The sequence below is a fragment of the Typopeltis vanoorti genome, chromosome 9 (assembly GCF_054136105.1).
Source record: "Typopeltis vanoorti isolate ZY-2024b chromosome 9, IOZ_Tvanoo_1.0, whole genome shotgun sequence".
Lineage (NCBI taxonomy): Eukaryota > Metazoa > Arthropoda > Arachnida > Uropygi > Thelyphonidae > Typopeltis > Typopeltis vanoorti.
In genome coordinates this window covers 3,780,772-3,805,287 of record NC_143557.1, presented here as the reverse complement: position 1 = coordinate 3,805,287, position 24,516 = coordinate 3,780,772, and the positions used below count along the sequence as shown (strand labels likewise).

Genomic DNA, 24,516 nt, shown 5'->3' with positions numbered 1-24,516 from the left:
CCTTTATTCTCCAAGATGACACAGAACCTTCGCATGCACTAATAAACCTGTCTTGAAAGACAAGGTGCCCATTTCGAGCATGTAATTTACTATCGTTAATGCATTATTCAATCTAGGTTCCACTGACAGTTGTGGATGTGCATATCATCATGTGTAAACATAGTTGAAATGTGGATAACACATATTCACTTCAAATCTGACAAAACAGCAAGGGAAAGCGGAAGCAATGAAACTATATTATTGTTCACTTCACCCCTCTTTTATTATTGTCATTTTGCCGCTGCAAATTTAGCGGCAGAATGACGAATAATAAAAAGGGTGAAGTGAAAAATAATATAGTTTTATTGCTTCCACCTTTGAACATTCTGACGATATTTTTTTTTTTTGTCTCCATTTAATTTTCAATAATTTTTACTTACTTATTCAATTTTAATTTGTTTAGATAATTAAAAAATATATATTTAATTAATTAATGTAAGTCTGACTGTGGACCACCTGTTCCATCGTCGCAGACCACAGGTTGAGAAATACTGCTTTAATCTATCAAGACATTTTTCACATACATTAATGCTTGATTACCTAAACAGTTCACACATCTTTTACATTTTTCATTGTCTACATATAACAATTTTCGCAACTGCAAAAAATCAGAGCTAGATCTTCATACCGAAGCCTTCTGTGCTATTGACATGCATTTCTTTATGGACTTCATTTTCAGAAGCAGAAGCAATACGAACAAACAAGTAGCAAAACGCAATATAAACAGCAAAATTCGAACAACACTACTGCAGGACACTTGTATCTATACTGAAAAATGCAGCACAATTTGCGATCTAAAGCTACACTATATACTAATTTAAAAACTTTTTTTAGCACATCTTGAATCTATCACTACATTCAATTGCAACACTAATGTCACTGCTTATAAGGCAGGTGATTATAATAATCGTAGAAATCAGCTTGGAGCAGGTTCCATGGATTTGGAGGGTTGAGATATCATCAATGCTTGGGAACTGGTGAAGGAATATTTATTAGCAGCAATGGCAAGTTGTATACCTTGAGTGAAAAAAAGAGAACACAATTTGGTGTAAAGCAGATGACAAACAATATCAAACAGGAACTGCAGGGAAATCAGAAGTTATGGAAGAGATATAAGGAGATGGTTGGAAAGCAGATGCATGAAAGAATATGAGACAGGAAAGGAGAGTGACTAATATGGTAAGGAAGGCAAAACTGGAATATTAGAGGAGATTGGCTCCGAGATCCAAAGAAAATCCTAAGGAATTCTTTTGTTATATGGCCAGTAGGAGGAGGAATGATTTTGGAAGAATAACGTTGTTGGATGAAAATGTGAGTAGAGTGAGTGATGCTAAGGGCAGTGGAGTTCAATAAATGCTTTATAGGGGTATACCATCCTGGAGAAGTAAGTTTTAATACTAGAGGGATAGGGTGGGGTGGGTTCGAGGTGTAGAAGTACAAGAAGAGAACGTATTTCAAATACTGAGTGGTCTGGATGTTCAAAGCAATGGGACTGGATGGGATTTTGCAGTGTGTTTTGAGAGGATGCACTGAAGAACAGAGCTCCATTGACTTGGCTTTTCAAAGAGAGAGTCTGACCATGGGAAAAGTGCTCAATGAGTGGAAGGAGGATAATATAGTGACATTGCATAAGGGTGGTAGTAGAATGGAATTTTAAAGCTGTGGACTTTAAACTGTGTATTTCATTCAGTAGTAGTTAAGAACTCAGCTAAAAATAGTAAAGCCTTAGGCCCTGATAGAATACCAGCAGAAATAGTCAAGTTATTAGAAAGTGACAACATTGCTATATTAGTAAAGCTATTTAATAAGGTCTACGATACAGGCATATTCCCACAAGACTGGTTACAGTCGACCATCATCATGCTACCTAAAAAAGCAAATGCGAAAACTTATGACTATAGAATGATCAGCCTAATGAGTGATGTTCTCAAAATGTTCCTGAAAATAATTCAAAAAAGAATACAGAAAATGTGAACACACCATCAGTGATACCCAGTTCAGCTTTAGAAACGGTTTGGAAACAAGAGAGGCTCTTTTCTGCTCTCAAATCTTATTCCAAAAATGTATTGATCAAAACAAGGAAGTATTCATTTGCTTCATTGACTGAGAAAGCATTTGATAAAGTCCAACATACTAAAATGATTGCACTATTAAAGAGAATTGGATTAGATGGTAAAGACATCAGGATCATTCAAAACTTATATTGGAACCTAAAAGTATCTGTTCAAGTTGATGACATTATTACAGACTCCATTAACATCAAACGAGGAGTAAGGCAAGGCTGTGTGCTGTCACCTCTTCTTTTTAACATATACTCAGAAGCCATATTTCAAAAAATCTTAAAAGGAAGAGAGGAATGGATTAATGTAAATGGTGAAATCATCAGTAGCATCCGATATGCTGATGACACAGCTCTCCTGGCTGACAATATTCAGGATCTTCAAAATCTTCTGGAACCAGTGAATGAAGAGACTAAAAAAAATGGGATTAAAAATAAATATTATCAAAACTAAATTCATGGTCATAAGCAAGAAACCAATTCTTAATTCATCACTTTCTTTAAATGGGAAACAAATAGAAAGAGTGACAAATTTTAAATATCTCGGATGCTGGTTAAATGAAGAATGCAATCCAGAAATGGAAATAAAAGTTAGAATTGAAACGGCAAGAAAAAATTTTCTCCTGACGAAATCAACACTGTGTAACTGCAGTTTAAACTTAGAGCTTAGAGTACGCATGGTTAAATGCTATGTATGGTCTGTACTGCTGTACGGTGTAGAAACTTGAAAACAACACCAATAAACCTTAAAGACCTTAGAAACAACATCAATAAAAAGACTTGAAGCCTTTGAGATGTGGTTATACAGACGAATGTTAAAAATCCCATGGACAGCAAAAACGTCCAATCAAGAAGTACTGGAACAAACGGGGAAATCACGTGAACTTTTAGATACCATAAAAAGAAGGAAAACTGCATATCTTGGTCACCTACTTCGTAATGAAAAATATAAGATACTTCAACTGATTATAAAAGGGAAAATAAGTGGAAGAAGAGGACAAGGAAGATGAAGAAAATCTCGGCTGGCAGACATCAGACAGTGGACTGGCATGAGCTCTGAGGGACTGTTTAGAGTGACTGAGGTTCGCTCAAAATTTTCCAAGGTGGTCGTCGACCTTTTGATAGGAGATGGCACTCAAAGAAGAAGTAGTAGTTAAGACTTTGGAGAAATTAGTGAGGAATCATTTACAGCATTGGGCAAATGAAGGTGATGTTATCTGTAAGAGTCAGCATGGATTTGTTAAGGGGGAGGTCTTGTAGTAATCTAATTGTCTTTTGTAATATTGACAAGTGATTGATGAGGGATAGTCATATTCCTCCATTTTTTTGGATTTTACAAAGGCATTTGACAGGATGCCCCATGATAAGCTGATATATAAGTTGCCACACGTGAGTTTGTTTGTCAGATTAGTGAATTGGAGTGGAAATTGGCTCTCTGATAAGTATCACAGATTGTGTATGACTGAGTGGTATCAAATAAGCAGACGCTATAAAGTGATCCCACCTTGTGCTTCCACATTTTATCGTAATTGCAAGTGTTTTTTGTGCAAAATAAAGAGTAAACTAACAGAGGGTACTAAGGATCCAATTACTTCCACACAACTCGTCAGTATCCATAGTCCATCAAATCAGTTATTTTTTACGATTAAAAAACAGCCACGTGAAAGCGCTTGCTATGCCTACTGTGCAAAGTAAAGATGACGTCAACAAAGGCCAGCAACGAAAGATTACCTTGAGTCCTGTAAGCTTAGTACTGCCAATTACTAACAAACCAAATGCCAATACGAAGTACTGCAGCTGTGAAACCAAAGTTACCAAAAGAAAAGAAGTATATTGTGCGATTTCTGTTGCCACTGGCTACATACTTCCTGCTCGAAAATAGATGAATCGGCACACAAGCTTTTTACTGATCTCAGCCAGCCTTACTTCTGTACGATGTGCCTCCCTTCCATAAAACAGCTACTAAACCTAGGCAAACAAGTTGAAAACCTCGAACAACACCTTAATACTATGATCTATACCTTCTCCTCCAAAATCCGAAAGTTGGAAACTAAGCTTGAGATACTTGATGACCACGTGATCGCAAGTGCACCCTTGCCCTCTAATGAACTTCGCGAACTAATCACATCAGCAGTACACGAGTCACTTGAGGCCGAAAATAGAAGACTTAATGGTGTTATCCTGAATTTTCTAACAGAAAACGGTAAATCATTAAAAGAAGATGTCGGCAAACTAGCAGGAAAATGCAACTTTGATCCAAGAAATATCATCAAATGCCATCATTTTGGACCCATAAACAAAAGAAAGGACGGAACAAACTTTCCATGTCTTGCAAAAGTGACCTGCGACACACCGACAAACACATCCAAATTTATAATGACAATAAACAACAAGCTAAAGCAGCGCTTCCCAAACTGTGGGCAGCAGCCCCCCTGGGGGGCCATAAGTTTTGTTGGGGGGGGGGCTGTGAAATAATGAAAATTAAAACATTTTAAGACTAAGTAGTTCTTTTTTTTTTTTAATCTTAAAAGAAACACATTTAATTTTTATTATTTATTATTTCTTTTTTGTTATTTTTTATATTTTAATGAAAAAAAATCGCACATTGGTGTTGGTTCACAAATTTTGCTTCCTGCTTAGTTCGGCACTTAATGAATATTAGTAAATATATGCTTATTCATATAACTTTCATTTCAAAGGTATTGATAAGAAGCACAAAAAAAGCTTACAAATGAAAAATCTTGAATATAAATTGTACTGAATATAAATACAATAAATATTATAATAATATATGTGTGCATTACAATTTTTTTTTTCGATGGGGGGGGGGGTGTGAAATATTTTAATTTTTCCAAAGGAGGCCTTGACATCCATAAGTTTGGGAAGCACTGAGCTAAAGGATACTTGCCCCCAGTCGCGCATACGTGCCTGACCTGATTTAACTTTTGCCTAGAGAGAACAAAGATGTGAGCTCTGAAGACAACTAGAAGAAAAATGCCAAAATGGAGACAACAGTTGGATGATAGACTAAAAACAAACCAAACTAGTGCAAAAACCAAGTGATGTCACTAGTAGCCACCAAGGAGACCAGTATGCAGGAACTGCATAGGAAACGTGCAAGACCCTTGCGGTCAAATCCATGCCTCACAGAAACTTGCATATCCACTTCACCAACATCCGTGGCCTCAACTCCAACCTTAACACTATCATCTGCATTCCACCAAACCCCACCTACTCTTTTTAACAGAAACTCAAATCTCACCTTCCCAGCACTATCCATCTCAACCTTCCTAACTATACACTATTTAACTCCTTTCGACCTAAGGGTTGTCTGTGCATATATCTGCTCTGACATAACCCTGCCAGAGAGCACCTAACCTAGAATTGGCTAACTTCGACCTTCTTTGGCTGAAAATATCTCTCCCCCACTCAGTCAAATTCATCTGCTGTCTATATTGCTCTCCTAATACCACCAACCACTCTGAGCTCTTTCATTTCCTCTCCTTAAAAGTTGCTTTTCTGCAGTCCCACTCTCCTAACAGTGAAATCATCCTTCTGGGAGGTTGTAATATCCATAATACCGAAACATACTATTTGATTTTTAAGACCATGGGTTTAATAAACATTTATACAAATCGTCTACTAGTTTTGCTAGCTGTAACTGTCTAGTTTTGTCAAGACGAGAAAAGGTTATGCTAGTATTAAATGCAAAAAACAAAAGAATGAAGTAATGGTTTTTAACTGTTACTTCGTTACTTCATTCTTTTCTTTTTTGCATTTAATACTAGCATAACCTTTTCTCGTCTTGACAAAACTAGAGACAGTTACAGCTAGCGAAACTAGTAGGCGATTTGTATAAATGTTTATTAAATCCATGGTCTTAAAAATCATATAGTATGTTTCAATTTTAATGAAAAGGACCAAATAACAACTTTCAGTATGAACAGTCTAGATCCATAATTCCAATTGGCTTTCCTCTTCCAGTTGTACAGATCCTGCAGGCAGAGATGCTGAAACATTTGCCATCACTAACGACCTTACACAAATTGTTCAAAAGCCGACCAGAATACCAGATAACCCGAACCACTCCCCAAATATCCTAGATCTCTTCCTTACCAATGATTCCTCCAAATATGCAGTGAATGTAATGAGCCACTGGGTAATTCTGACCACAACCTAGTGCTCATCTCCTCCCCCATGTAACAACACTTACACAGTCACTCCCACACAAGAGTAGTTTGGCATTATAATAATGCCAATTGGGACAGTCTCTGAGACTACTATTCTTCATTCCCATGGTTGGATTATCGTTTCCGGTCTTCCAGTCCAAACATATGCACCAAACTTATCACCAAAGTAATCCTCACTGGCATGAAAACATACATTCCTCATACCACCTCTGAACTGCTGTCCCCTATCTCTAAACCCTGGTTCTCCAAAATATGTACTAAGGCTGTATAAATGAAAAATCAGGCATACCAACTGGCTCAAAATCAAGAGCTCCATCTTCCTTCAATCCTATACTGAAGCCTGAAACAGATGCAATAAAATTATCAATGCTTCTACAACAGAATTTGAACTGGCAAAAAGCAGGAAGCTTGCAGCCTGTCCAAATGGCAGCCATGCCTTTTGATCTCTCGCTAAGGCATTCGGTCGTAACTTTTGCCCTACACTGTTCCTACCCCTATCATACCCAGATGGCTCAATTGCAACATTACCCACAGAAAAAGCTAACCTCCTGGCTTCACACTTTGCCTCTAATGCACACATAACTGACAACGGCAAATGCCCTCCAGTCATTCCAACTGCCCAACCTACAATGTCCCCTGTATCCTTTTGCCAAAAAGAGATAATAAACCTGTTGTCTAAAGTAGACACAAAAAAAGTCTCCTGACCCTGATGGCATTCCTCCAATTGTCCTGAACGTCTGTGCACCAGAACTGACTCCTATCATATGCCGTCTGTATATACTTTTTTACTCCACTGGTATATATTCCAAAGCCTGGAAACTGGCCTATATTCAACCCATTCCTAAAAAGAGTGACAAATCACTGCCATCTAACTACAACCCTGTCTCGTTCACTTCAGTCCAATCCAAAGTGATGGAGAAGACCATCAACTTTCTGCTCCTATTTTACCTTGAAGGTGCCCAGCTATTAAGCGACCACCAGTATGGATTCTGTCGATGCCGATCAACAGATCTACTCTCATACATCACCCATCGTTGGACAAATGGCATAGAGGAATTTGATGAATCCCAAGTAGTTGCACTTGATATCTCTAAAGCCTTTGACTGGGACTGGCACAAAGGCTTACTAAGCAAACTTCCATCATTTCTACTGTCTCAGGACTTCTGCAGATGGATTGCCAGCTTCCTATCTGGACACACGCTATGTGTGATGGTAGGTGGCTCCCTATCCTCTCGCCATCCAACTAATGCTGGGGTCCCACATGGTGCAGTTCTCTCACCAACCCTCTTCCTTCTGTATATCAATGACCCACTTCAGTTGACCTCCAGTCCAATACAGTTTTGCAGACAACAGCACATTGCACTCCTCCGTTTCATTTGACAAACCCTACTCTACACAACTCACTTCAACCCACAGAGCATCAACCACCTTTTAATTCTAACCTCATAGCCATCCTCCAATGGAGCTCAGATAACCTTGTGAACTTCAACGCTAGTAAAACCCAGTTCTGTCTTATTTCTCACAAAAAAAGAACTATTTTACCCAGTATTATTTTTGATAACACTCAAATTCCTAGACAATCTGAGATTTCTCTTCTTGGAATTACCCTGACATCAAGCCTCTCCTGGTATAAGCATATCACAACCATTGCATCCTCAGCTTCCAAGAAACTAGGTTTTCTTTTGCTCAAGATGTTACTTTACCTCTAAACAGCTGTTAACCTTATACAAATTGTAAATCCACCCAGCTATCAAAACTACTCTCACATTTGGAATGGGGCTCCTAAAAGCTCCCTCAAAATGCTTGACTCAATACAGAGGAGAGCAAAAATACAATTTTATTAATACAGACCAGTTTACAATAAAAACATTTATTCAAACCTACCAGTTTCGCCAGCAAACTGTCTGGCTTTTTCAAGGCATTACGGAGATATGAAAGTTAGTAAATGCAAATTAAAAGGAACATAAAAAACGTTGTAAACCAAACTAGTAACTACGGTTACAAGTTTCGCGTGACAGAGATGACTTATTGTTCTTATTCATTATCACACATATCAACTAAAAAAATTTATCTATGCACTTCATTGCCGCTTGTTAGAGAAAGGATTCAACACACGAGATACGAACTTAATAAAAGTGATATTAATTGCTGCAAGTTCTTTGATGAAATTTCCAACAACTTAGAATACACCATATGGAATCAATTAGATCAAATGATACAATGCAGTTACGAAAAAACTTTCAAACTTTATAAGGACAAACAAATTAGGAAATTCAACGAACTTTACAAGAAACAATATCGGACACAAAACAACCTCCCGGATAACAAAGTGATTTTCAATTTGTCAAATCATAGCCTCACAAAAAATGAATCTGATATTCTCAAAAAAGGTTTTAATTTCGTGATTACGCCCAAACACATTCCTAAAATGGTTTTTATGTGTGGAATTGAAAAAGGCCTATATCCACTACCAAAAAACGTTGGCGACACTATTAGATTCAAAAGTACAATAATCGTAGCCAAAGCCAAACAACCTGTTCTCAACACGTCTCCTTATGATAGAAAGGCAATTCTCAACTTGAAGAAAAATAAAGACATCATTATTACAAAAGCTGATAAAGGAAATTCTACAGTTATCCTCAACTCTAAAGATTATTATGATAAGTTAAACGTATTACTATCAGACACTTCAACTTATAAAATCCTAGACAGAGACCCCACAATAAAAAATCATAATGAAACAAACCAACTAATCAGAAATTGTAACAATTGGCCAGAAGAAGTGAAGCGAACACTAAAATCCTCACATCCTATCACTCCAAGACTATATGGGACACCTAAAATACATAAACAGGATATACCTCTTCGTCCAATAGTTGATGGAAGATCATCACCAACCTACCTTTTGGCAAAACATCTTGCAAACTTATTAAATAATAAAATAAGATCAACAGAATCCTATATCAAGAATAGTCAACATTTTGTAAATAAACTCCAAGCCATTAAGATTGCACCAACAGACATGCTAGCCAGTCTAGATGTTGTATCCCTTTTCACCAATGTTCCAGTAGAAGAGGTAATAAACATCATCCAAGACCTCTTTCCTCTAGACATCACACAGATGTTTAGACACTGCCTTCAATCTAATTTCTTCAAGGTTAACAACACCATATACCAACAATTAGAAGGCCTAGCAATGGGAAGCCCACTATCACCATCTTGTGCAGACCTTTTCATGGAAAAACATGAAAAAGAAATTCTCTCTGCAATCTTTCCGAGACCATCTACATGGTGGAGATATGTGGATGATATATTTATCGTATGGCAAGACAGCTTAGACAACCTAAAATCGTTTGTGGATAAAATCAACTTAATACATAGCAAGATAAAATTCACTCTGGAAGTAGAAAACAACAACCAACTGCATTTTTTAGATATCTTGATAAAAAAAACAACAACCTAACAGTGCCAAATTATCCATTTACAGAAAGCCCACAGATACTGGAAGATATCTTCACTATACTTCAAACCATCACAAGACACACAAACTGAGTATTATCCACATGTTGAAACATAGAGCCAAAACGTTTATATCAGAGGAGGAGGATACACAGAATGAACTCTCACTAATAGCCAACACATTATCACAAAATGGATATCCTCAAAACATCATCAAAAAATATCTATACAATGACAACCCCAGACAAGAAGAATCCCACCGTCAGCACATTTCTACTGTAGTGATACCTTTCATCAAGTCAATTTCTTATCAAATAGCAAGAATACTAAGAGCACACAACATCAGAGTGGTCTTCAAACCAACCACCAACATCACACAAGTTTTAGGATCTCCAAAAGATAAAGTTCCATTCTACAAATATCCAGGAGTATATTACATTCCCTGCTCCTGTGGTCTTGCCTACATCGGACAAACTTCATGAAGTTTAGAAATTAGACAAAAAGAACATGTTGGTGATGTAAACCACAACAGAAGCATCTCTTCCGGCTTAGCACATCATTTCTGCACGTCTAACCACACGATAGATTGGCAAAACAGCTCCATGCCATATCTCGATGACAACTACAGACATTGTGTATTTAAGGAAGCCACAATAGTACTAATAATCGGCGGAAACCTCAACAGAAATCAGGGTGTAATTCTAAACAGTTCGTGGAAAAACTTGATCCTCTCTCTCAATCAATCTGAACTACAGCTAGCCAGTAATCACATTACAAGTCTACAACAAACACGCATGCGTGATAATGAATAAGAACAATAAGTCATCTCTGTCACGCGAAACGTGTAACTATAGCTACTAGTTTGGTTTACAACGTTTTTTATGTTCCTTTTAATTTGCATTTACTAACGTTCATATCTCCGTAATGCCTTGAAAAAGCCAGACAGTTTGCTGGCGAAACTGGTAGGTTTGAATAAATGTTTTTATTGTAAACTGGTCTGTATTAATAAAATTGTATTTCTATTATAAAATGACCAAAAATGTATAATTTAAACAAAGGAGAGCAATTAGACTGATAAATGACCCATCTCATACCAACTCGCTCCCCTCACTCTCACGTAGACGTTTGGTCTCTGCAATTATTTGTATCTTCTATTCACCTGAGACAGCATCAATAATTCCCCCTGCTCTGTACTAAGCCCATTGGGACATGTACAGCTGCTGCCTAACATCCTTTCACAGTACACCTTGAAACCCACAGAACAAGTGTCTTTTCTTCCTCCTGCATCACTGCTACTGCTGTACTGCGGAACAGTCTAAATGTCTTCCCTGACATATTTCCGAAGGAATACAACATACAGGCTTTTAAATCAAATGTAAACAAGTTTCTCCTTTGCCAACCCACTACCCATATACGGTACTAATGTATTATAGGTAGACCAGCCAACCTCTTGTATATTATTATTATTATTATTAAACAAGACCTCATGGAGTCAAAGACTCATCTAGGAGGTCCTTTTATTTCACACACATCTCATCATACCGTGTCTTAAACATATTCAAACTCCTTGCAGACACCACACTCTCAGGCAAGGCATTCCAATCACTCACAACTCTGCACGAAAAAACCTCCCTCTCACTCCCCTACTCACACCCTCTTTATACAGTTTCCAGGGATGACCTCTGGTTCTCCCCTGATCTCCCACTATTCTCTGTAGAACTTCTCCACCATTGATCCTATAACAACCCCTTACCAACTTGTAGGTCTCTATCATATCTCCCCTCTTCCTTCTCTCCACTAAAGTCTGCAAATTACATCTTTTCAATCTTTCCTCATACTCGACATTCCAGAGGTCAGAAACTACCTTAGTCAGTCGCCTTTGGACCCTTTCCAACATCTCTTCATCCTTCTGAAAACCAGGTGACCAAATCTGGGCACAATAGTCCATGTGTGGCCTAATCAAAACATTATACAATGGAACAAGAATCCTCCTACTTCTACATGTCAGTGTCCTCCGCATCATTCCCAGAAGTCTTTGTGTTGTCTTCACAATTTTGGCGATGTGTCCCCTAAATTTTAGATCCTTATCCACTATCACCCCCAGATCTCTTATTTCTTCTACTTCCAACAGTATATTCTCACCAAGCATAAATTCTGCATCCCATCTTTGTTTTTCCAAATTTTAAAACCTTACATTTTGCAACATTGAACTCACATCCCCATTTGCTTGCCCAATCACTCAATTTATTCAAGTCTTCTTGCAAGGCCACAACATCTTCACTACTCTTTATGGTTCGTCCCAACTTTGCATCATCTGCAAACAACTGAATATCTCCATCCAAATCTTCGCCAATATCATTAATATACAAGTTAAATAGTAATGGCCCTAAAACAGATCCCTGAGGCACTCCACTAGTGACTTTCCTTTTCCTGGATATCGCACCCCCATACACAACTTGTTGATACCTATCAGATAGCTAGTCTCCAATCCAATGCACTAATCTAATATCCAACCCCATCTGCTCTAGTTTGACTGTCAACTTATCATGAGGTACTCTATCAAAAGCTTTTGCGAAATCCAAGTATATTACTGTGTATCCTTCTCCTCTGTCCAAGGAAGCAGTCACTTTATTGTAATAAGTAAGTAGATTACTAAAACATGACCTCCCTTTAGCAAATCCATGCTGTCCATCAAAGATTGTACCATTATTGTCAACCCAACTCTGGATCCTAGTTCTCACAAGCTTCTCCAACAACTTAACCACAACACCTGACACACAGATAGGCCTATAGTTTGATTCGATCACCTCCTTTATGAAGTGGCACAATCTTGCCCTCCTTCCACTCTTTAGGAACTTGACCAAGTGCAAGACTCGTATTACAAAAATATGTCAAGGCAGGTGTCAACTCTCTGGCACATTCCTTCAGAATAATCGGTGATATATTATCAAGTCCCACAGCCTTATTTACATCTAGTTTACTCAGCTCCCCAAACACCTCTTACTCACTTACAGTCAGTCTCTCCTCCCCATCATCAACTGCTCTTAATCTCTCCATGAAGTCACATTCACAAGATTGAAAGATCTTTATGAACTGCTCATTAAGTATCTCCACCACACATTCTGCAACAGCTGTCTTTATACCATTTCTTCCAATCAATGTCATCCTTCCATAATCATTCTTTCTTTTGCTGGCTACATATCGAAAGAACTCCCTAGGATTCTTTTTGGCTTCATTAGCTAACTGCTGTTCATACCTCTCTTTAGCTACTCTCACCAATCAAGTCACCCTCCTTGCCTGGTCTTTGTAGACCTCATGAAATTAGTTACTTCCACTTCTCTTATGCTGCCTCCACAATGCCCTTTTTCTCTGTATTGCATGCTTAATCTCTTTATTCATCCATCTCACACCTACCTTATTTAACCTTCTCACCCATGTTATACATTTAGACATTGCGTCTACTAAATAGTTTTTGAAAATCCTCCAAGCTGCATTGATCTCTTTTCCAGCTAACTCCTCATTCCATGCTACACCTGCAAGCTGTCTCCTGAGCTCTTCATAATCACCCCCCTATATGGGCCCAACATAAAAAAAAAAAAATCAATTACATTGCCAATGGATTGCAGGGGAATATTCAGTTGTTTGCAGATGATGTGAAGTTGGGAAGGGTTATCAGTAATAGTGCAGATGTGGTATCCCTTTAATAGGAATTGAATAAAATGGACAGATGTGAAAATGAATGGGGATGTCAGTTTATTTAGCTAAATATAAAGTCTTGAAGTTTGGGATACATTGATGGGAGGCTGCATACTCTGTTGGAGAAACCAAATGGAAGAAGTGGGAGAGGCAAGGGACCTTGGGGTGATGATTGATAGATATCAGAAATTCAGGAAACATATTGCAATGATGGTGAAGGTAACCCAGAGGATTGCTGCAATACTGTCATCCCTGAAAGTTTTGAAAGGAAGTCCTGAGCAAGAGGGTGAGGATTGGTTCCTTTGCATGGAGGGCAGTTGAACTGTGAAATGCATTGCCTGATACAATGGTGACAACACGAACAGTAAATGAGTTGAAGTAGTCGTATGATAGACTGTTTTCTAGGGTGAGCCTCCCATGATGAGTCTTGTGACTCCATGGAGGTCTTTGAATCAGAATAATAATAATGATGCATTTGACTCTATGAAATGTCAGTGTAATATTTTTTTCATGTGGATTTTCCTGTATTACTTCATTCTCTACACACAAATATCTATCACAGAATGTTTCATTTTGATATTTTACCATTATGACATTATTGGGAATAATGAAGATGTATACTGATAAGAGCATCGAAGTTTATTAAGAACTCGCTCACTGCTGTAGGATCTTTCAACGCCTTTGGCTATGATTGTTGTCATTATATTGTGCAGTGCTTCAAAATGATTTCAGTGTAGATAATTTTAGTGTATTTGTTCTTTAAGAGATAATTGTGCCACCTGTTTTTTCCCATTCACATGAAAACACAAGGAAATAAGTAAATAATATTTATTTAAAGGCATATACTATATTTCAACCTGAATATTACAGGCCATCATTAGTGGCAGCGTTAGTTAATATTAAGGTAGAACACAAACAATGGATTGATTTGAAACGAGATCTGTGTTATGTTATACATAAAGCAATGCAAAGATATAACTGAGGAAACGTGTTATTTGTTATTGATAACTAATAATGGCCAGTTTTTTAATGATAGTAGTTATAACTATTATTAACTAATAATAGATAACTAATAATACAATGCTTCCTCAGTTATACCTTTGCATTGTTGTTTTATGCATAACATCACACAGCTGTCACTGTTTCAAATCAATTCATTGTTCTCGTTCTACCTTGTAATTAACTAACATTACCACTGAAGATGGCCTGTAATATTCAGGTTGAATATATGCCTTTAAATAAATATAATTTACCTATTTGCTTGTGTTTTTGTGTGAATTGCAGAAATTTTAGTATATAGTTATGCAGGTTAGTCAGGTTTCTAGTAGCTATTTTTATAGGAAAAATCTTTTGACATATTTGCCTGAATATTACTGACTACAGAAAGAGATGCCTTTATGAAGAGAAATAGCATGTGGATTTTTTTAAATTTTTTTAATGTCAATCTCGCATATAGGAGATTGTATAAATTGTAGTACATCATTGATGTTAGTGAGGGGACTAAAGAGAAAAGAAACCTGTTAATGGTTTTTTGAATAGCTCATTGAAGAAGACAAGTTTAGAAATTAGAGTCATGGAATAAGAGGAAGAGGAGGAAGTTCAGTGAGTTTGCAGTTGGATTGTGTATGAATTTACACCGACTTTATAGGCTCAATCTAACTCTATGTGAAAAACATATGCTTCTGCCTTTTTTTTTTCCCCTACAGATATTTCTATGCACATTTGCAGTAAAATGATAGTAAACTGTCATGTATCATTCTTTCACTTCCTATATGTCTATAATAAACAAACTGCTAATGGCAATGTCATTAGTTAGCCAAAGTGTTCTGTTTTGGACAGTATCAATAATTTTTAAGGAAGTTTAAGATTGAATGGATCTTAAGTATTAGGAGTAAGACTTCTTAAACTTAATATCTTGAGGAGAAAGAATGCGAAGTGTTTTTTTTTTTTTTTTTTTTTTTTTGAAAGCTACAAAGAGGCTATGGATGTTATGTGTTTGTGCCAGGAAAGGTTAGATCTGAGTGAGTGAGTGAGCAATTGATCTTGCAAGAAAGAAAACAGGACTTGTATTTTGGTTTAATGAATTTGATGAAGTTCTCATTTCCATTGAAGAAAATGGCATACAGATCATTGCTTAAGGCATTGGTTATAGATGCTTAAGGGTCAAAGCTGTATAACTGAGAGGAGACCTCCACATAGCCTTTAAAGAAATGCGGAGAACCGACCAGGGCTTCTGACCTAATGTTCAATCCTCACCTTCTCGTGGTGCACCCTGTTGGGTATCTACTTGGATACTGAACGGACAAGGATGGGCTGGCAATTTGGGATTTAGCCGACCAAATTGTATTCTTATTGGTTAAACCAAAATATAGAATGATGGTACAACATGATAAAATTTCATGCCGGATGGGGCGTCGCCCGGTTAAACAAGGCCCCCCCGTTGTTTTTGCCAGGGAACCAGGGTGAACAGCGAAAAGTCAGCTACTGGAACAAATCTGAAAATAAACCCCAACTCAACATCACCAGAGTTAAAGATCGGTACTATCAACATAAGAAGCCTGAATGGCAAAGAAATGGAGCTAGCTGAGGAATTAGATAAGTACCAGATCGACATAATAGGGGTGACTGAAACAAAAATGACCAAAACTGGTGAGATCTTTCTGAGCAATAAATACAATATGTTATATTCAGGCAATGACAATCAAGGAAAAGAAGGAGTAGCCATAGTATTCAACACAAAATATGAGGCTAATCTTCTTGAATGGCAGTCAGTCTCAAGTAGAGTAATGTGGGCAAATATGAGAATGGGGAACTGGACAATGAGACTTATTTGTGCCTATGGTCCCACAGAAGGTTCTACTAAGGTAGAAGTGGAGGAATTTTTTGAGGCTTTAGAAAAAGCAATTGACACAATGAAAAATGAAAAGTTGGTCCTTGTTGGGGATCTAAATAGCAGAGTAGGAAATGATTGTGAGACATACAAAAATATTTTGGAAAAATTTGGAGAAAAGAGCAAAGCTAATAATAATGGCAAATACCTGTTGGATTTCTGCTCAGGACATGGACTGGTTATTACTAACACCATGTTCCAACATAAAAATGTGCACAAATTCACATGGAGAGAAGAGGCTAGGAATAAGAAAAGTCTCATTGACTATGCTATTGTTGATAGTGATGTTTTCTCCCTGGTGCAGGACACCAGAGTGTACAGAGGATTTGAAATTGGAAGTGATCACTATTTAGTCTTGAGCAGGATAAAATTGAATTTCATATTGAAAAGAATAACATGTAAGAAAGTTTTAAAGCGAATAAAAGTTGAGCAGCTCTCAGATGTGAGCTGTAGACTAAAATACACAAAGATTATTGAAGGAAAAATGAAAGAGTTTGAGATCAGGAATCAAACCTTGGAGATTCAGTGGCAAACTCTGAAGAAAATATTGATTGATTCTGCCAGAGAGGCATGTGGTGAGGTTGTTTGTAAGGATAAAAAAATCAGAACTCCCCGGTGCACACAGGAGGTTAAAGAGGCAGTGAAGGAATAGAAGAAAGCATACCAAAAGTTCCTGTCAAATAAGTCAGCTTGTGCTCTTAGAGAATATAGAGACAAATGCAAGAATGCTAAACACTGTGTAAAACTAGCTAAACAAAAGTCATGAGAGGACTTTGGCAAGAATATAGAAAATAAATATCAAGAAGGTGGCAAAATATTCTGGAGGTTGTTGAAGAAGCTTAAGAATGGAGGAAAGAATGCTATAAAAGGAATTAGAGATGATAAAGGTGACATGAAAATGGGAGAAAAAGATATCCTTGAAGTATGGAGTAATTACTTTGATAAACTGCTAAATGAACAAGCAGTGATGACAGCACAGTGGTAAAAAACACTGACCAGGCATGCAGTCAGGAATACATATCCATACTTGAAGTAGAAAAAGCCATCAAAGGCTTGAAATGTGGAAAGGCCACAGGAGTAGATGATATTCGACCAGAAATGCTGAAGTATGGTGGTATAAGAGTCTTACAGTGGCTGCACTGCATAGTTCAGAAAGCCTGGACAGAGGGACGAATTCCCGATGATTGGAGTAGATCTCTCATAGTACCCATATATAAAAAGGGAAATAAAACTGCATGTGAGAATTACAGAGGTATTTCCCTACTGAGTGTTCCTGGCAAGATCTATGCAAGTATACTTGATAAACGGTTGAGAAGAATTGTGGAAGAAAAGCTTGGTGAAGAACAAGCTGGATTCAGGCCAAATAGAGGCTGTCAGGATCAGATCTTCACTTTAAGACAAATAGTCAAGAAAGCATGGGAATATAACAAAGATCTGTATTTAAGTTTTGTCGATCTGGAAAAGGCATATGACAAGCTGCCAAGAGAGAAGCTATTCAATACGCTGCAGTTATATGGTGTCAATGGGACATTATATCAAGCAATACTTAGTCTTTATTTGAGTTGTAAGTCAGCAGTTAGAATTGAAGGAAGTACAGGAAGATGGTTTAATGTTAAATCTGGTGTGAGACAAGGATGTACATTATCCCCTCTGTTATTCATTATCTATATGGATCATTATGAAGGAAAGTGGTATTAAACATGATATCAAAATTGGAGATGTTAATGTCAGCTCTTTGCTTTATGCGGATGATGTTATACTTCTAAATAAATCTGCTACAAGTCTGCAATATTCTCTGACTAAATTGAGTAGCTCTTGTAATAGATATGGTATGAAGGTCAGCAATAAAAAGACAAAGACAATGAAAATAGGCAGAATCATTGAAAATGTCAACTGTGTTGTGAATGGAGAACCTGTTGAACAAGTAAAACATTTCAGCTATTTAGGCACGATTTTTACTGAAGATGGTAAATTAAATATAGAAATAGACAACAGAATCAGCCAAGCTGGTATGGTGGGAAGTCAATTGAATAAATTCATATGGAATAAGAGAGAAATTAGTCGGAACACTAAATTAGCTGTATGAACACTAAAGATTAGCAAAGCAAGTGTTCTCTGCCAGTTTGGCAGGAAAACGACCGAGAGGAAGACCAAGATATAGGTGGATTGATACGGTACAAAGTGCTTTAGACGATAGAAATATAAGATCTGATAATGTTGGAGTCTTGACAAGTAACAGACTGATTTGGAGGAAAATTGTGGAATGAACCTTATGAGAATAGGTTGAAGATTTGTGATGTTAATGTGGGTTGCAGAAATTGGACGATAGGCAAGGAGGGGTGATATGATTGAGACATTCAAATTACTGAAGGGTTTTTATAAGATTGATCCAGAAGATATTTTTGAAAATATGACTGGTGGTGGGAGGACTAGGGGCCATGCATGGAAGCTGGGCAAGAGCGTGGTTGACAAGGGTGTTAGAGCTAGGTTCTTTACTTGGAGAGTGGTAAATGAGTGGAATAAGCTTCCAGAGTCTGTTGTGGGTGCTACGATCGTGAATGAGTTCAAGGCAAGGTATGATAGATTCTGTATGAATGTTGAATAGTTGTTCTTGACATGATGTTAGGGCCTCCCTCGATGAGTCTGTCGACTCCTTGGAGTTTCCCGGAACAATAATAATAATAATAATAATAATAGTATACAAGACAGTGTTCAAACCAGTTTTAACTTATGGATCTGAGAGCTGGGTCAGAAGTAAAACACTTGACCAAAGACTAGAAACTTCAGATATGAGAGTCCTGAGAAAGATTATAGGCGTGAAGAGATAGCGTCAATGGCAGTATCTTATTAAAAACGAGGATATTAGGAAAGAACTTGACATTGTCAGCATCCAGGAATGCGTTAGCAGAGCTAATCTCAGGTGGTATGGTCACTTAAACAGAATGGGCGAGGAAAGATTAGCAAAACAAGTGTTCTCTGCCAGTTTGGCAGGAAAACAACCAAGAGGAAGACCAAGATATAGGTGGATTGATAATACGGTACAAAGTGCTTTAGACGATAGAAATATAAGATCTGATAATGTTGGAGTCTTGACAAGTAACAGACTGATTTGGAGGAAAATTGTAGATAGGAAATTGATAATGATGTAATTTTTTCATGTAGTACTATCATATCCTGTACTCCCCTTGAGGGTACATTGCAGGAATTTGATGATGATGATGATGATGATCTTGACACATGGAATATTTGAGCACTGGAATGTCAAATGAAGAGGAGGAATGGAGCATACTATCCAAAAAACTGGATAGGATTTGAGGTTGGTGAGCAGAGATCATATGTGTACATTATTATTATTCATTATTATTATAAAAAATCTCCATGAAGTCAAAGACTCATCGTGGGAGGTTCACACACAGTTTATCATACTGTGCCTTAAATATGTTCGCTGTCTCTGCATTACCACATTCTCAGGCAATGCATTCCAATTACTTACCACTCTCCATTCAAAAAACTTGTTCCTCACACTCTCTTCATACTGCTTCCAGGGATGACCTCTTGTTATTTCCCCCACCTTCACCCATTCTATGCAAAACCTGTCCGACATTAAACTGGAAATAACCTCTTAACAGCTTATATGTCTCGATCATATCCCCTCTACTCCTTCTATCCTTCAATTTCTGCAAATTGCATTTTGTCAATGTCTTCATACATAACATTCCAGAGTCAATTGTCTCTGAACCTATTCCAATACATCTTCATCTTTTTGAAAACCAGGTGACCAAAATCTATAGGAGAAAACAAGTGCCAAAATTTGGAACCCTGTAGCATAGGGTTCCAAAATTGATAAGGAAATCTGAAGAGAAGAAGCTATCTACCATGATGCATAATAGATAACCAGAGAAAATCAGATATTCATTTACAAACATGCAGGGTCTTGAAATGCTGGTCTTGAAATTCATGCTTGCTCTTATTATCATTCAGGGATGAGAGGTGTGATTGAAGTCTGATTAGCGGAATAATGAATTATTGACCATTTAAAACTATATATTTAGAAATTTATGTACATTTAATCGTACAAATACAACATTTATTTTACAAATGATATTCTTCTATCTTTTTCAATTTAGCAACTTGAATACAGATTCTACCCTATGGTTCTTCTTTATAAACTGGTCAATAACATCGTCATAAAAATTTGGTTGTAACTTAATTTTCCCAAGCAACATGCACACTTGTAAAGGCTGGCTGAAGCTCACTGGCTAGAGCTACGTTGACTGCGTATGGCCTGTGTTTAAGCAACAGAGTGAGACTACATGAAATGGCTATGCGCGCGCATGAAATCACAGTGCTGCTGTGAGGACCCAGAAGCTCCTACAACTGAGCAAGTCAAGGTAGCTTTGAGTAGATGAGCCTTCGATACACAACGCAAAGCTCAATTATTGCTGCACAAGCATAAGACGTCTTCTGTCTACAAAAATAAAAGCCTAAATGGAATGCTTATAAATACATGCATTTATTAACAAATAAATATTACTTCTTTCTCAATTAATCAGCTTGCACAGCAAGCATAGCAAGCATGGAGAATTTTCCCCTGCTTGCATGCCTTTGAAAAGTTTCATTAAGTGGATTGCGATTTAGCATAATGTCTTATTGCTGGGAAAGGAAATGTCTTTTCAAGGAGGCTTTAGTGAAAAGGTATCATGAGGTGCTTAAATAGAATGTTGGTTTTACATTTAATGGTATTTTTGTATTCTTCCTTAAGTTGTTTGGGATGTAAACACTTGTGTTTCACATTTATATAAATACGGTCAGCCTTCTACCTAACAGTATGTGTTATGCATGCGTTGTCATTGGTGACAATGAATACAATGTCATAGATTTAAACATTGACTTTTCATTGTTTGTTATATGAAATATTCCTCTGTTTAAGTTTCTATATTTTATTCTCCTGTTGATTTGCTTATTGATAATATCTTTCCTCTGTTATTGTTTACTGAAGAAGAAAATTGCGACTTGAACTGTTAAATTATAAAAATAAAATAGTAATAAAAAATCATATTATTGAAGTGTTTCTTATGTTATTTTATAATTATATTGTAAAAATACAATGAAATTGTTTCTTTTATTCATGTGGAAGTTTCTGGAACATAAAACTACGTGGATACTGGAATGTAAACACATAATCTATTAGCTTAAAGTAATTATTTACAGCTGATGTTTCGCTAGCTTAAGCTAGCATTATCAGAGGCAATTTAACACTGCACAGTTAGTAAAGACAAACTAAAATGACCTGATTGTTTCTTTCATATCAAATGCTTGATTAACTGTATTTTACCCAGTTTCTTGATGACATATTGTTTTGAAAATTCAAAAATGAAAATTTATTATCTTTGTAGAGATGGAATCCATACGGAGGATTTTGCAGTAAACTGTTACCAACAGATAGACCACATTTCAGCAGCAAAGATGGTCTTCAGTCTTTGTTGACAGAAAATTTTAAACTTCCTTCACAGAGTTGGCAGTGGGAATGTGACTGGTTCATTGAGGACAATATGGAAGGACAGCCTTTAGAGCCTGAGGTATGTTTCTAGCAAATGTGAAAATGTAATAATTCAGATGTTTATTTTGTTGATTAGAACAGCAAAGCCGACTTTTTGAAGTTAGGTAGATATTATTGTAGATATTTAATCTCCAATAGATTTGTTACATACATTTTTAACTTAATGTTAAAGTATATTTTATTGATTTAGATGATTGTGCCATATCTGATATTCTGCTCTTTTTTGAATGCAGGAGGGGAGTCCCTCTAATAAAATTGCTTCTTAATCATCAGAACTATGAAAGTGTATAAAATGACAATATATTATATATTCAGTTTAGTTAACTATTTCACTATAATAGTACTTAAAAGTCTTGGCTAATCTGTGGAATCAGTAGTATTCTGAAGAAAATTCTCTGTAACAATCCAGTCTTTTAGTTCCTGTGAATTTGATATAGTGAGAGGTAACTTATAATTATATAACTATCTGAGTGATCACATGGTCTTCCCATAAGAAATTATGGGATTTAAATATAATTTTATATATGTTGACTTGCTGAGAGAAGTGGTTCTTTGGTTCTTTTCATAGATGAAACATAGTTCTTCAAGTCAAACTAAAACCAGTTTATGTTAAACATCCTTGTATTTATCTGCCTCCAAAGATTAACAAATCTATTATTCCCTTATAGTATATACTATACAGTATAAGGGAATAATAGATTTGACAGACAGCATCACTTAAGCTGTAAACAGCAATGTCACTTGCTCTCCCCTTCCTCTCAGAAACTTGGATTTTTCATTCCACAAGTAAGTTCACACTTGAAAAAGAATCATCAAAAGGTATTTCCTTTTGATGTACACATCCAGCATAAGCAAGATGGATCCATTTCCACTTCTTTCTACTGAAAGCCAACTTTTTCAGGTTGTTATATCCATAATACATCAAGCCCACTATCCATTTCAAAAACATGGCATCATAAAATCCCTAGTATCAAGAGCACACAACAGTTGTTCTGAAGAATCTTTAAAACAAGAACTGAAAATTGTCAGACAGCATACTAGCCTAACAGTCAAACTAAATGGATATAATCTAAGAATAACCCAAAAAATAATTAACCACTCATATACAGCAACCCAGACAATAAGAAACCCACAGGACTCCTATATTATATATTAAAGGCCTCTCTGAACATGTGGCAAATGTGATGAAAAAATATCAACTCATTGCTACCTTTAAACCCATCATCCAAATTCATAACCTGCTACCCTTTCCTCTAAAAAACAAACTCTCACCAATGATGCTATCTGGTATATACCAAGTACCATGTTTGTGCAACTTGTATTACTATGGGCAAATAGGAAGATCTGTAAATAAACATGTCTCTGAGCATCAAGATCACATCTGACTTATCAAGTTGGATGTGGTTTTGTTGTGCAGAAATCTGGCGTGGAACAACATGGAATTGAAAACACTAACCACAGGATCCAATGGGAAAACACCAAGCTGCTGCATAGATCTATATATAAACATGAATGTTTATATAAAGAAAGTACTAAAGCCTTACTTCATCGACCCAACCTCAATCATAATTATGCCTCACTATTCCAAAAGTGTGGGAAGTTGTTATCCTCAATTGTATTAAATAAATTTGTAACCTCTTAATTATTTTCAGCCCCAACAGTTTTAATCCATGAACATGCGACTATATACATAGAGGGATTCCAATTTAATGCATGCACTCTGTTTCTCTATTCAATTCCTTTTTTTTTGTTGTTGTTTGTACTGATGATGTCTTACGATACATAAGACAAAATATTCACATAATAAATTTATTTTTACTGTGGTAAAAATAAATTTATTATGTAAATTATTATGTAAATGATGTGCTATTTTATAGTTATGGATACTCCACAGGTGTCATTATACAAGGAACAATTACTCTTATCTTCAAGTATGCTTGCATAAACTTACTTGGATACTCAAAAGGGAAATTTTTATAATAGCTCTACTCTAGTCATCCATGATTAGATCTTCTGAATTATATAGTGTAACTACTATAAATATTTTATATACTTCCGTATGCAAGCAGGGTTACCATACTTTACATCTCCTCCATAATGTACATAACACCCTCTTTCTCAGAAGCTCTTTCATATTTCCTTGATTTACTGTATTTGCCAGCGTATAAGATGCTGGCCTATAAGATGCACCCCCTTTTTTGTACACATTTTTTAGGAAAAAAATTTTATCACTGAATATTATAATGAATTTACATAATGAAATTCAATAATTTTTTCTTCATATTCAGCTGGCATCTTTTGTGATATTTTTGTTTTAGTCCACATACATAGCTGGTTTCTCTTCATGAATTTTGAACACCTTGATGTTGATCCAGTAAAGTTGGCGATCCCTCTGTTAGTAGCTATCGCTTTCGCTTGATGAATAATCATTTTTGTAGACACTGAAAGTCCTGCTTTTCTGTGTTCTAAAATTCAAGTATTCAGTTCTGCCTCAAGTTCTGGCCATTTTGCAGTTCCACTTCGTAGGTTATGTTTACTGAGTTGCTTTTTTTAGATCCTCTTCCTGATTCCGCCAAGTTTTTATCATTTTCTCAGTTGGGGTGGCCCGAAATGCCTCTCTGCA

The 24,516-nt window shown here is 36.6% G+C and overlaps 1 protein-coding gene across 2 annotated transcripts in view; it reads left to right on the top strand.

The window, feature by feature from the left end:
* Pex23 (tectonin beta-propeller repeat-containing peroxin 23) overlaps positions 1-24,516 on the top strand; it is a 693,418-nt gene that overhangs the window by 39,270 nt on the left and 629,632 nt on the right. For both annotated transcript variants that reach the window (XM_090398408.1, XM_090398409.1), the window contains exon 3: positions 21,730-21,912. In XM_090398408.1, the coding sequence (XP_090254534.1) occupies positions 21,730-21,912 (183 nt within the window). The remainder of the gene's footprint in view (positions 1-21,729; positions 21,913-24,516) is intronic.